Raw genomic sequence first — 15,430 nt, 5'->3', positions numbered from 1 at the left:
CAGCAAATTACTATTACATGTGTAACAACTTCCATAGAGACATTCAGAGGAGGTCTCTACCCGGCAAGGCAGCATTCAAACCATGTAAGACCAAGGGGTATATTTACTAAACTGCAGTTGGAAAAGGGGAGATGTTGCCTATAGCAACCAATCAGATTCTAACTGTTATTTTGTAGAATGCACTAAATAAATGAAAGCTAGAATCTGATTGGTTGCTATAGGCAACATCTCCACTATTTCAAACCCACAGTTTAGTAAATATACCCCCAAGACTTAGTGAAGGGTAGATAACATTTCTGCTTTCTTATGGAAATTCTACAAATACTTTATAACATTAGAAGCAATTTGTAGCACAACATATAAGCTTTTAGTGGTTTATCTGGGCTGTGCGATTTGTTTCCAGAGCAGACCATGTTGGAAGATTTAGAAAGGTCAAAATGGCTGCTGCGCGGCCCAATATGGACCCGCTATGTATCTCAATTTACAGAAATGACAATTCTAGATTTTCGCAGATTTGTGGAAGAGAAGAAGTCTGCCCAGGCAGAAGGGAGGATATGGGCAGAGTGGAGGGATTCCCGCTGAAATAGAAAAGACACACACCATCTTGTTGAATCATATTACTGCCATTTGTATGTAGATATGTTGCTCTATTAGTGGCTCTGTTCTGGATATTTGCCTCAGACCCCTTCTACTATAAACCCGGCTCTGGTTCTACCACTTAGAATGCCCCCGTCCCGCCCACTTCACTGCTGATTCAAATTAGCTAACATGAGGGTTCAAAAGTTAAGCTACAGTAAGAATTTATTGATATTTAGGGAAGCCCTAAATTCATACTTACCAACTTTAGAAAGTTGGATTCCGGGCGGGGGCGGTGGGCGTGATGGGGGGTTGGGCTCCAAAATGCGCGTCATTTTGGACCCGCTCCCGTGATGTAATGACGCAGGCGCGTCATTTGACCGCGGGGAGCGGGGCCAAACGCCGCGATTCACCGGGAATCGCTGCGTTTGGGACCTAATTCTGCCCACTTCATTAGGAAGTGGGCACTTCCTAGTGAAGTGGGCAGATCCGGGAGATTGCCACACTCTCACAAAATGCGGGAGTCTCCCGGACATTCCGGGAGAGTTGGCAAGTATGCCTAAATTGTAATGGACACGGTCATCTAAACAAACTCAAAAGATGGATACATTCAGAAGTATCATCACAGTAGGGTTTAAAATTAAGAAGAGGTATCACATTTGACCGTTGTTACACTGAAAACTGAGCCCAATACCAATTTTATTAGCTGCCACAGTAAATTTAGAGAAAAAACAATACTTCATCTATTTTAAAATATTCTGAAGTCCTGTAGGCAGGCTAAAAATGTTAAGTGTTCTTTTTGTTATTTCAGTTTATTATTCTGCAGTTGAATGACACTGCATAAATCTTAAACATTAATGAGCAGAGTATGTTGATGTTATCAACATGATGGTGCACTGCGGTGTCAGACAGAAGAATCTATCATATACTGCTACTGTAAAGGAGAAAAGTAAATGTGCAATGTATAATAAGAGCTGCTATGGCCAGACTGTTAATTCTTTATTTTAGTGTAATGTGACTCTGAGCCATTGAAATAATTTATTGCTGTTAGCTGACAATAGATACTCTAATGCACACAGAGAAAGAAAGTCTTTGTACCATGTGGTGAAATTCCAGACCCTATGAACAAAATACCCATCATAAAGGAACAAAGGCAGCTACTGTAACAAGTGCACAGGTGTGTGATCTTCCCTACTGCTCATGGACTTTGTGGTACCGGTAACAAATCACTCTGCCCTCTAGAAATCAATTACTAAGCTGTAAAGCAGCCATTAAGTAAACTATTTGTCAGTGTTTCTAAAGAAAATAATTATATGAGAAGAGTGACAAGCCAATACTAAAGCCTACAATCAAACATACTACGGTGAATGCAAAAATTGTTAGTTATACTTACTTTTGGCCTAGTATAGAAAGTCACTTCTACTGTACTAAGGTACAACCTACCAAAGGCGGAACTAGCGAGCCCGATGCAGGGAAGCAAGGAAGAGGGAACTGGGGCCCACAGCTCACTAGATCAAACCCTCTGCATCTGCTGCGCAGCGGGCCCCATTATCTCCATGGCCCCCAGTGCACAATACCTGCTGCACCAATGGTAGTTACGTAACTGCTACCAACAATGTAGTAGATACATTGTGAGAGGCATTGGCAAGATTCTATAAATGGCTAAATGTAAAGGGCTGTCTTGCACATAAAGGAGGGGGCAGTCTCCATAGGAAATTACTTTTAGGGATGTGATGAAATATGGTTTCCTGTTGGATCTCCGCTTTATTTTATCCTAGTATTGCCAGTCATCCTAATATTTGTTTTATACACTAGTGCTCTGGAAACTTCCTATTTATGAAAATTCAAAGTCATTACGAAGTGGTGGTCAAATATGGTAAACACTGCCCAATATCCATTCCCCTCTAACTCCAGTATGTTACAGAGTCATCCTGTAACATACAGGATAGTATAGCCACCATCTGGGACATCTTTTTGTCTCTTATCCCTCATCTTGAAGAATTGTCTATACACAACTCTTTATACTGTACATCAAACTATTTTGGTCCTGTGAGGTGACAGATCAGTCCCATGTATTCAGTCTCTCCTCTGCAACGCAGCATTCGTACCATGCAAGACCTGCTCAGCCAATGATGGATACGGTTTCCTTTTTTGTATGACATGCTTAGAAATGCGGTTTATAGTATGTACAGTAAGATAAAAAGCTATTTCTAGTGCTGCACACTAACATGCGCTGCCACGTCTCTGCAGAGCAGTGCGATTTGAAGACTTTTCTAGAACAAGATATAGAGGGCTTGATTCATGTTCGGACGTCAGTACCGTTGCATGCCATATCTTGCATGAAGTAGCTTTATGCATGCCCAGAAACGGACCTTACGCCAATGGAGTCAATTGCGTGCAATTCATGTCTGAATGCAAGTGATCCTTACAGTTACCTACAACTTGAAGGGCGGAACAGGGGGTGGGAAAAATATGTGTGTATCCTGTGTTCTGAACAATCACACTTGTTTAATGCTATTGCGGCAGCTGAATTAATGTCCATGTCACCCAATAAAAAAGAGAAAGGCACCTTGGGTGCTAATTTGACATTTGAAAAAAACTTATATTAAATAAATATTGGCAACCAGATTAGGAACAGCTGTCCTCAGAGGCTTGTGGGACCTCACAAGCATAAAGTATTAGCTATTTCTGTATATCGTGCTACACATAATCTGCAGACTGAAATCTCAGTATATTCATTAGACAGACAATGTTGTTCATATAGTAACTATTCAGGATCTTCAGGAGAAGGTAATTGCTAAGGTGGATATCAGATGAATAGCGTCTCCAATTACCAAATAAGCGGCTTTGATGTTTTAAGGAAACAAATGAAACAATCCCACCATCTGTAAAGATCCTCTCCAATCTTAATGCCCCGTTAAAGATGTAAGCATGTTATGTCCATCCTGTACAGTACAAGTGCTGTTATCAAACAGACGATCTAAACCATTCCACGGCTTTAGCACTTGCGTGAGTAACTTTATAGAATTCCTGTACACATCTGATTTAGAAGAAACTCCAGACCGGTGCTTAGATTTCAGTATGAGCACCTCTTAATATAGCGATTCCTATACAGAACCACCGCTGCTCTGTAAAGTACAGTGACTGCTGTCAGACAGATGATCTGAGCCATTCCGCGGCTTTAGCGATTATCTTAAGTAGATTTCTTGAAAGTTCTTGTGTAGAGCTGGTACTTAGATTCCAATATGGGCAGTTCCATAATATGGACCAACGTTGCCTTAACACGTTTCTGTGCAGTAAGCACTTTCATCCTGTGTTCTGTCCGTTAACATACGGCAAGTAACGTTTAGGCAGAGCGTACTTACACCCTGATTCAAATTGAAATGTATCTTGAGATCCACTTGGGGCCTGATTCATTAAGGATCTTAACTTAAGAAACTTCTTATTTCAGTCTACTGGACAAAACCATGTTACAATGCAAGTGGTGCAAATTAGTATTCTGTTTTGCACATAAGTTAAATACTGACTGTTTTTTCATGTAACACACAAATACTTGATATCTTATTTGTACACTGAAATTTAAAGTTGATATTTGTGTGCTACATGAAAAAACAGTCAGTATTTAACTTATGTGCAAAGCAGAATACTAATTTGCACCCCTTGCATTGTAACATGGTTTTGTCCAGGAGACTGAAATAAGAAGTTTCTCAAGTTAAGATCCTTAATGAATTAGGCCCTTGGATTTGAACACGGTCAGAACTACACACAAATTTTGCACTTGTTTTATAAACACAAGTTGCATGCTGGTTTGCGCCCGGACAAGAATCAGGCCCATAATGTTTGCTATATCTACTGTATGTAGAAGAGAATGCACAAAATATTCATAGTCTGGTGAAAGGCAATGGTGCAATCCCCAAAGCCATAAATACTAATATGGGACAGCCTTCTCTTTCATTGGTTAAAAGCTAACGTTGCACTTACTGAATTCTATGAATGGTTGGCAAGCACTAGAAGACATCCCAAATTAACACTGTAACCAGTAAAAGTACAGATAATTATTAACAGTGGGCCGTGGATCTGAGCAGGTTTTTGCTGAGCATTGAGCTTGGTTTAATTGAAGCTGTCTGTATATGTTACTTTCTGAATTTTTTTTATTTGAAGACATTTCTACCTGGTCTTCAACTCCAACTTGGGCGTAAAAAAGATACTAAAACTGATTTTCCTAAATTAAATATTTTGTATCCTTTCCTGCGTACATAACTAACATCCTATATTTTTAGTACAATTATTTCACTGTTGCACAGGAAAAAGAAGTAGACTTCCATGTACATTTTTTCGCCATGGCATGAATGCCAGGTCAAAGAGTCAGTTCCCTTCCTGTCCCTTACACCCCAGCAAAGACAAAATTATAATCTTCCAAGATCATTTTTATCCTGGCAGCATTCCTTGTGTGACTCAGTCCTAAGAATACATTAAGCACAGTCCGCCACATGCACAGCCTGTACACATTTTGATGTTTGGTCAGAATTGAATATTGTATACTAAGTGTCGAGAGTTTCCATCACTTTACTAAACAGAATTAACAGTTGTTTATTCAATTGTTATTCTGGATGTACATTTTCATTATGTTTCACATTTCTTTCACCAGCAGAAGACTGATATTTCTTACTAGCATGTAACGACATGTACATGTAGTGTTATGTGACACGCGCCAAGAACAGCTGAATGGCAGAGAACATCAGCAAAGGTGGGAGATTAGACAGAAGAATGTCAGCACAGAAACTGGTTTTAAAAAGAATTAAGGTAATTTGCATGTATGCACATGCACCACACCTACTGGGTGATACAATATTCCTCATGGAAAGGTGAACAAGCATGTGTGTAACGCAAGAGGAAGGAGGAGTAGGGTAGCTCTGTGGGTTAAGGCATTCCCTGACACTAAAAGAGATGGTAGAGACCCTGCTAATTCCAGGGTTAACTCTGTGACCTTGGACAAACCCCTAGGGTTCCAGACACCAAAACCTGGTAAGTTCAGTTCAGGTGAGTAGAGAAACTACATAACACTAAAACAGTATGTGCTACATACAATCAACACGTAGAGTAAACAAGTAAAAAAATATATAATAGCGCTCCCTATGGGTTTTGGTATGAGTAAGACTTATAAGGTGTGATTTGCTAACCATGGCTCATGAGCCATAATTTTCTTTCCTGTCTGGTGAGCATAAGCAAACTGAGACATTCACAGTGCTATAAACTGTTATGAATAAAACACTATGGTCATCAAATATAAGGTATTCTTCAGCTGTGTGTTAGAACCAAAGGTTAGTTTCTATGTAAACATGTATAAGCAGTATTACTCTGCATTCAATGTTAGTCAATGTTCACAACTGCCAGTGACCTTATCTGAACTAGTAATATCAAAGGTGCTTTCAGTGCAGCACATTACACAAACCCAATGTGTTGTCTAGCATACAGTGGTAAGGACATGAAAACATTCTGGATTAATGTGATATCTGCACTCAACACACATAAATCATTGAAAGCATTATGCTTCCCTTAAAACATATAAAACAGAGTTGTTTTCTGTCCCATGGACACGCATACAAGAGCCACACACATACCTTGTGCGTCCTGCTCACTTGACTTTGGACTGCTTCTCGCCCTGCGTTCAGTTTTTTTAAGTCCTGATACACTGCTGACCCCTCCGCAGCCAGCTCCATTGTGAGCTTTGCCATTACCATTGTACACAGTCGTACAGGTTCCTAAATGGGTTTTGTACAAAGTGGATGGAGGACTGTTCAACCGGTTTTGTCTGTCAATCTGCTTGAGTTTCTTGTGCTGGGGTTTGCAATACTGGTCTTCTCGTGTGATGTAACTTGACATCCCAAACAGTGGTATGATTTCTGTACACAGAGAAACATACATGGTAAGATCAGGGTAACGTCATATTGAAGATAGGACATAGGGATGTAGGACAAAACAGTTTATACCAGCCAACCACAAGCATTGATCACATGCAAAGAGACACAGAGCTATTTGTATTAAAAATTAAAATAATCATCATTTGTGGGTACTGGCTGGAGGATGTCCCCATAATGTGGGAGTCCTGGGAGACTTCCATCAGTCAGATATTTTGGGGGAGGAGCTTAGGGTAGGAAAAATTCATTTTGACCAGATGTATTTTTCTGCCATATTTTATGTACTGAATAAAACAACATACAATCCAGGACAGGATGCTATTTTTTAAAGCAGTATGTATAATACATTAAGGTGCACATAATAACAACATTCTACAACACATATAAGTGGTACATGGTTTGATAAAAAAGAACAGGTGAAACCAATGCATTTTTGTGTTTCTCAATGTAATTCCCATTGCTAGCAAAACACTTGTCCAATGGCACCCAGATCCTTTATACCACTAAAAAAGTCTTACATCCATAGCAGACATGTCCCTGTCATCACATTAAATAAATAAATAAAATCTCTAACAATAAGACATCTAAGAGGCTTTATGAACATGGTCCGGTGAATATGGAGGGTAATGGGGTATTTTGATTCCTGCCATGTGAACGACAGCCATCACGTTTCCTGTAGATGTCCCAACATAGAACTTATTTAGTGGGAGTACATATAAATAATTGAAAAACATGGTTTGCTTTTTAGTTTACAAATTAAAATGATGTCTCCATGTATCATCCATCGTCGTGATCTAATCCCAAATTGTCCTTTACCTATTCCATAAGTGATGTTGCCTATTGCTCATTTTTCAAGTTAGTGGAATGCATCTTACTTTCACTTCTGGATTGTCACTTTGTGGATATTACCAACTGAGATAATGACAGTCAGCTGTTTCCCTAAGAGTTCTTATCCTGCATCACAAGTCATGAAAACAATCCATAGCTTCTTTTAACATCTATTCTCCGACAATTACAGGCAAAAGAAAACCTGGTATATGACCAAGTGCAAAATGGCCAAGGCGCAGGGCACAATATTATTTTGTGGTGCTGTGTTCCTAGATTTGAACACCTGCACTGAGAATTACGACACTGCACAATTGTTTGCAATTGGCAGCAAGATGGCAGCGTTTGTGGTGCAGCGGGGGCTGGCAGCTGCATAGGAGCTGGAGGAATGTAGGCATCCCTTGCTAAGTATGGCGTGCAGTGGACCCATGCAAAATGAGAGTGCTTTTTGCAGAGCTTGATTATTAAAATGAGAGGGGTGGAAAGGAGGTAGTTTAAAGGTGCTAAACCCATAACAGTATCTTGTCTAGGTCTCCATGGCGACTTTATTCGGCTCTGAATAGTACAGGAAGGAACGGTGAGAGCTCCCATGTGTCAGCTTGGACACATAGGGAGTTATGTTAGAAATGTTCATACTAGTCCAGCACAAAGTGGATTACGGACAAAAATATCTGAGTAGTTGATACTGATGGAGTAGACGTTAAATATCCACTGACCACAATCCCTCGTTGTGTGGCCAGCAGTGCTCTGTATACTTATAAGGAGCTCCTCAAGTCTGTAGCCAGGACAGCACAGTACAGGTGCTACACAGGTTGGGTACATACTGGAGTACATTCTGCTTTTAAGCAAATTATCAATTACATTAATAAGACTCATCCATCTGTATAACTTACAACACATCAGCACAAAACAAACTGGGGACATGTTGTACTTCACTAAAAATAAATATGTAAACATAACTCACCTTGTTCCCCATATATTGTGGGTGGGAGATGGTGTGGATAGAACTGGGGTGGTATATCCCCTGGACCAGTGACTGGGGGGTAAAATGGTGAATGTGAGTTGTGTAGGAAATGCGGATGATGAGCGAGATAAGGAGGCAAATGGTGAGTTGGAGAGATGGCGGATGGGTAACTGGGAGGGTAGCAATCGGGGGATTGTGGTGTAACGACTACACGTCGCACTCCTGTGCTGTCTTCTATAACCTGTGAAAGAGAATTGGCCACAAGTTATTATGACAAATAAAGAGAGAGAGCAGCACGGTTACATTTCAGAAACCAAAAAGTGCACAAATCACCTACATACAATGGAATCAGTAAAGAGAAAGCAACCTATCACTCACTAGGAACTAAAAACATCACCATAGCTCACAAAGGTCAATGAACCCAATAGGTCAATCATTACAACACCACCAATTAGGTACAACAGAGTCATATGAAGAATGATATGACTGTACAATCATTTCCTATTTTCATGCATTCGTGGCATTGACTGCTCATATGTACAGTCAGGTTGTGATTTATAGGGATCAATAAATAATATTTTAATGTGTGTTCTAGCAGCCTTCCCATGCAGCTGTGCCTCTGTGCCACAACTACATGATTCCATCCGTACATACGTTGTGCAAGAAGCACAACTGGAACTGAAACTAAAACCAACAGCATGGGCTGTACCAGGTTAGATTACCTAGCCCTAGGAATGGACCCGTTGAAGGGTACATAACAATAATTACTTCCTCTGTAGCTCGTCTACATATAGTTTTTAACTGTATCTGCTTGACTGTAGGGAAGGAGTCATATGACTTAATTTCAAAACTATTCATAGCGAGACATAAAAATGTGAGATAATGAAAATCACACTTAGTGGAGCAATCCGGCACATTGTCCACCTTGGTAACAAATGGCTGTTGGGTCCTAGGACAAAGCAGCCATGTGCCATAGCCTCATTGTGGCGTACTGGTGTGGATGGAAGATGACGGCACATACATGCCGATAATTAAATTATGCCAACTAATTTAATACATCTATTATCATGTATTGCGGTCCACTGAAGCTACAATATCAGCCCTATTGCTCAATATCCACTGTTATATACCAATGTGTGACCAGGTTTACACACCCCGATACAATGGAGTGCATGGAGAGGCGAAGGCTCTGAAAGCCTACGTTAATGTTTATGCATCTGTAATTATCAAGCTTCTTTGTTTATATATAAAGGATAACGCCAGAAGTGGATACTGTTAACACTAACCATGCTTCTACATTTGTGTGTGTGTGTATATATATATATATATATATATATATATATATATTATATTGTGGCAAGAGCCCGCTACTGCTGAAGCACACACGAACAACTTCTTCTTTTTATGCAGCTTTATTGTAAGGATGGTTAAAACGTATTTGACACTGTATGACTTTCACAGCAATTATGGAGACCCTAAACACTAGCTAGACATAGACCAGCTCTCATAAGACCAGCCAGCTTCCCCAGCGTTGGTCTCAGTGAACAAATGACACAAGCAAGTTTTTGTACATGATACTCCTCCCCCAGCCTTAGCTTGATGGGCAAGTGACACACCCACCTTCCCTTTAAGAGGAAACGCCCATCACTGGCTCTGTTTGCACTAACAGACACACCCTGTCCGTTTGCTGAGAGGAAGGAGCTTTCAAATCCTGTAAGTTAACTAAACTTTAAACTATACATAAGTCTTTACCTGGTTTAACCTCAATCTAGGTGCATAACTGCGCCAATGTCTTACTCTGCTTGTATGCTTTCTCAGCATCTTGTCAGATAAATGCCTCCCTTTGTTACAATATATATATATATATATATATATATATACATATATATATATATATATATATATATATATATATACATATACGCACACACACATATATATCTATATATATATATATATATATCTATATATATATAATAGATATAGATATGCCATGTTGCTTTTTTTATGTGACTTCAATAACGTCACAATGATCTAAATACATTAAATATGTCTGCCTTTTAATAAAGAACAGATGTGGTTGTTCTCCTGTTATCATTTGTCACTATGACGGCAGACAATTACAATCCAGTGATGCACAAGTCCGATGTTTAGCTTACAGGAGAGTAACAACATGGGCTCAATTCTTGCCCAAATTCCACTATATGCAATTAGCGCATATAAAATGAAATGGATCTTAAAGTTTGCCATTATAACGGTCTCTGCAATATACAATTGCGTGAATATACCTGTGAGATGTAACCAGGAGGAACGTGTATTGGTGGGATGGATCCATTAGGAGACATCATTGGAACTTCTGCAGGACCTACGACAGAAGAAAAGCAAATAAAATGTAGAATAACAAAGATGAAAAAAAAAATGCATCCTTTTCTAGTGTTGTGCTGACAATATATTTGCATAGCTATTTTGATTTCTCTTTGTTGAAAATAATATAACCTGATTTTGCACAGTAAAACAATACTGTAATTAAATTAAAGAGGCGTTCGCTATAGAGGACTTTTCATTCACATATTAAACAGTGTCACAGACCAGGGCCATCTTAACAACATTATGGGCCCCTGGGCAAAGCAGTGCACTGGGGCCCCTAGATATAGATATAGATATATAGATGTATACAGATACAGATATAGATATATAGAGATAGAGATAGATAGATGTACTTGCTCAGTGACCCTTGTATGTTTTTTTGCAAGTTTTTTTCTTTTGCAGGATTATTTATTCTCATTAAGAGCCGTGCCTATGGGGCCCCCTTGCCCGTGGGGCCCACGGGCAGCTGCCCATCGTGCCCAATGGAAAAGATGGCCCTGTCACAGACACTTATACAATCTATACATTTCCAGAGACACTTCTAGGCATGAAAGACACTTGTTTAAAAGGAAACAACTTGAGCACATCTTCAAGTACGATTGTTGGCGTGACACTTTGGAAGCATGTTGAGTTCCATACATTTTGTTGGGGATGGCATGTAAAGGGGTTCACTATTCTATTGTTTCCCACTATCAAAACTGATATCTGCATCATTCTTCAGGACAAAAACAATAGCAAGCATTAAACAAAACATCCACGTTGATAAGTCTTATTAAATGAAGCAGGCAGGACATGTACTTTATTCATACTAGCTAATCAGCTATTCGCCTTCATTGCTCTGATCTTGACCGTTAAAGGCATATTCATTTATTTTCATCATGAAGGTAAAAAAGGACTTTTTTTTTTAAATGCAATTCATGCAATAGGAAAATATCTTTCTTGTATTTGGCGATAACAACTCATCATCTTTCTCCTTTCTTTTTTCATTAACCAACTTAAGTCAGAAAAAAAATTATGTTAAACAACTAATCTTTACTCATATCTCTAAAAAATGGCTAGATTTTGAGATTGTGGTATTAAAATTAGTAATAATTATGAGCCCGATTCATTAAGGATAGTTAAGCAAAAGTAAGTAAGTTAAAACCATGTTGCATTGGAGAGGGAGGTAAATTTAAAATGTGATGGCAGATTTATATTTGGGGTAGGGCGTGTCCTAGATCAACTTTAAATTTCAGTGTACAAATAAGCTATCAAGTATTTGTGCACTACAAAAAAAAACAGCCAGTATTTTCCTTATGCAAAATAATAAACTATTTTCCACCCCTTGCATTGCAACATGGTTTTGCCCAGAAAACTTGAGTGAGAAAACGCACTCAATTTTTTGCTTAACTTTCCTTAATGAATCAGGCCCTATATGTGAATTAGACATAGAGCAAAAAGAATGATCTTTTGGAATGGAAACCCATACTGCTACTTTCATTAACACAGCTTAACATCCGATTGGTTGTTGTCGCTTTCAGCACAAAATTGTACCTGGTATTAAATAAACTCCCATGTGCAAAAGATATAGATGATTTATGCATAGTAAACGTTATCCAAGCTGACTAATATGTCCATCAACAGCTCAGGTCTTAGGTCTTCAGCTCATGGAAACAATTCAGAAAATTCTCAGTGGGGAATACATGCCAGCCTTTTATTTTACCTATATGGAACAGAATCTAATATTTCATTACAGGTTTGCTCATAGGGAATTATGGTTATCCCAGAAATGTAATATTATTCCAGAAACATGCTTTTTATGGGCATTGCAAATTATTCCAATGAATGAAACCGTAAAATGGTATTTATTATTAAAGTGATCTATTATCACATTCACACTTGTTCCTTGAGTATCCTGTAAAACACACTTACACTTTCTGCTTTATGTCACCAAGTTACACTCACCGCCAAAAACTAATTAAGTCTCTACTCCTCCACTATCTTTGTGTTTGTCCTCTGCCAGCAGCATGCAGAGACACAACAAAAGCACAAAGTCAGCAGGAGAGGAAACACAAAAAGATTGTAAAAGTACATAAAAAGACTTAAATAATTTGTCCTGATATAGAGAGCAAACACTGCATTCTAGAACAACAATTGAAACATTTCTTGATGTTACCCAATGTGGCATTTTTAAACGCGTCGAGTTGTTAACATGCACAACCATTGCTTCTAAATGCAGCAATAATTTTTCCAGGTTTTTTGTGATTATCACATTTAAACACACCAGGAAAACGTCAGTAATCTCTAAAACGCTAGTAAAAACACGTATACAACACATATGTGTTTGAAAGTGTTAAAAAAACGTTAGTCAGGATGAGGTCTACTAGAGGGCAAAGACAATCAAAGACAAAATACAGACGTTCACAGCAATGTAGCTGTTTGTTGCATTAAATATATTCACGTAGAAAAAAAACTATCTTCTTTAATGTAAACAGTTACTCAATAAATGCGATATCTGCTCCCCATTCCCGCCTCCAATCATCAAAGCAATGTAAAAATCCCAGGCTTTTACTCCAGTGCAAGCAAGAAAGACAATTGTCAGTGTGTGTGTGATCAAGACTAATATTGTACAGCCACAGTGTGGTCACATTAAACACTGAGTGTACAGTGCATGACCTTAGGACAGGGAAGCTATCTGTCCATCCGTCCCAAAAATTCTCTATATAATAATACAGCCACAGCCTTTTATTTATTTATTTTCATCATAACCATAAAGGGGACTGGTGTTCCAGGTAACCAAGTGCCCCCACGGGTCACAAAATCTTGCCCACTAACCAAACCAAGGGTCACGTATGCCATGCTCATTCAGCCACCCACCTGACCTTCTGTCCCAGGATGTAATAATCCATTCCGTGACATGCAAACTCTATAGGACTGCTGCCCAGTCAGTTCTCAGAGTTACCCTCAATCATAACCCACGATTTCTGAGCAACAACCATTAAGCTCTCTCCCCATAACTGCAACACAGCCCGTGACATATTCAGCTTGATAACTGCATATAACAACATCGTCAAAATTTCCATTTCTTTTGCTAACTTAAAATAGATTTAATTTTTATCTTTCATCCTATTTTGTTTAATAAAAGTACAACAAAGCTCACATAACATAAACCAATACAACACATAACACATAATTTAAGGCAATCCCATGCAAATTTGCAGTGTACTTTTTTTCAACAGAATTCAGAGTGGCAGGCTATAAGAAAATTGGTAAGTAGCATTATTCCTTGGTTTGTTTCTTCAGGCTGCTAATACTGATTTGTAGTTCAGCACGGTTTCCACGGTGTCATGTGACTACCATGATAACCACAGTCACATGGCACATAATGTAGTAAACAGAGATGCTTAGGAACACCCAACTTAAAGGGAAAAAACTTCTATGTGGGATTGTCGCTTTAAATATTCCTTTTTTATATGCCCTTATCTCCTAACTGGATGGGGTGGGTTTGGTTGCCTCTGTATGCTCTGCTGGATAGCGGCTGTCATGAGCAAGCTCTCTGTTTGTATATGATGTTGCTCATGCCCCTCTCTTTATTCTCTATCTATTATAAATTGCAAAATTACACCCACAGTTCCAACAAGGGAAATCTCATTGTTTCTCCTACTAAACCATCTGGACTTCCTCTGCTCACAGTGGCAGCAGGACCCGTAACAGGCTCCCTGCTGCAGTCATAACCCACTGGCTGACTCCTAAATGGTGCTTTACATACCTCTCTTAGACACTACCTTATAACAGCAGAATAATTATAGTTAACACCCAGCATTCAGAACAAAACAAAAGTTTCTGATCAGTTGATCATTTTCAGAAATGTAATGACATTTTCAGGGACAAAAAAACTTTCACGGACACTTTTTAAAAAACAAACAAAAAACCCCCAAAAAACTGGGATAGTCCATGGTAATTGGGATCACTAATAAACTGACTACTCTGTAAGTAGCTGCCTGAAACCTTGGACTATTATAGTATTTCTCTGATGTTACTGAAAAATGTGTGGTCCATTAGTCCGTAGCTAGTGTCACTTGGATCACTGGCAGGGGAGGGCTGGCAAACTTCAGCCCGGGGGGCAGCATATTTTAAAGGAAGAAAAACTGCAGGTGACCCAGTGACCCAGCCCAAGGTAGCATTATGTGACCGGCCTGGGGGGGGGGGGAGATGCCCCCCTGCCACCCAGCCCAGCCTGCCCCTGATCACTGGCTACAGTAAAAGTTTCCATAAGGAGGGTCATTAAAAGTTTTAATAGTTTATTATACAAATATAATTTACAAGTTTTGCCACTGTAAATAAGTCACTTGTGTATTACAGATAAAATGCATCTGTTGATATCAAATTCAGTTTAGTTCTCTCTTTTCATAATGTTAGAATCAATGTATCATAACTTGGCATATATGTAACATTATCAGTAAACCTAAATTACAGTTTCCTTATAAAAGGAGCTAGCTACTACTAGAATTCACAAATATGTATGTAAAAGTTTTTGGTACCCATTTATCAACCTATAATAAATAGCCCATTTATTACCGCACTGAAACAGTAACAAGGCAATTGCGATCACTTTACTATAAACTATTTGCTGGGACAGGTTCCTATTGAAGTTGCTGTCCCGGCTGAACAATGTTAATTAATAGACACTTAAATAATTTCTTATCCATGCAATAAAAAATGATAACTAATGTGAGAATAATATGATGGATCATAAATTAACCCCTTAGGAATGTATCACAACTGAATACATTTGAACTAA

At 38.9% G+C, this 15,430-nt stretch overlaps 1 protein-coding gene across 1 annotated transcript in view; it reads right to left on the bottom strand.

The window, feature by feature from the left end:
- Positions 1-15,430, bottom strand: part of FNDC3B (fibronectin type III domain containing 3B) — a 270,448-nt gene that overhangs the window by 125,906 nt on the left and 129,112 nt on the right. The window contains exons 4-6 of the mRNA XM_075202134.1: positions 10,572-10,648; positions 8,284-8,524; positions 6,198-6,479 (exon numbers count right to left, since the gene is read on the bottom strand). Of these exons, the coding sequence (XP_075058235.1) occupies positions 6,198-6,479; positions 8,284-8,524; positions 10,572-10,648 (600 nt within the window). The remainder of the gene's footprint in view (positions 1-6,197; positions 6,480-8,283; positions 8,525-10,571; positions 10,649-15,430) is intronic.

This window comes from Mixophyes fleayi, chromosome 3 (assembly GCF_038048845.1).
Source record: "Mixophyes fleayi isolate aMixFle1 chromosome 3, aMixFle1.hap1, whole genome shotgun sequence".
NCBI classification, from domain to species: Eukaryota; Metazoa; Chordata; class Amphibia; order Anura; family Limnodynastidae; genus Mixophyes; species Mixophyes fleayi.
Note: the sequence above shows the minus strand (reverse complement) of the source record. Positions and strands in the feature narration are given on the sequence as shown.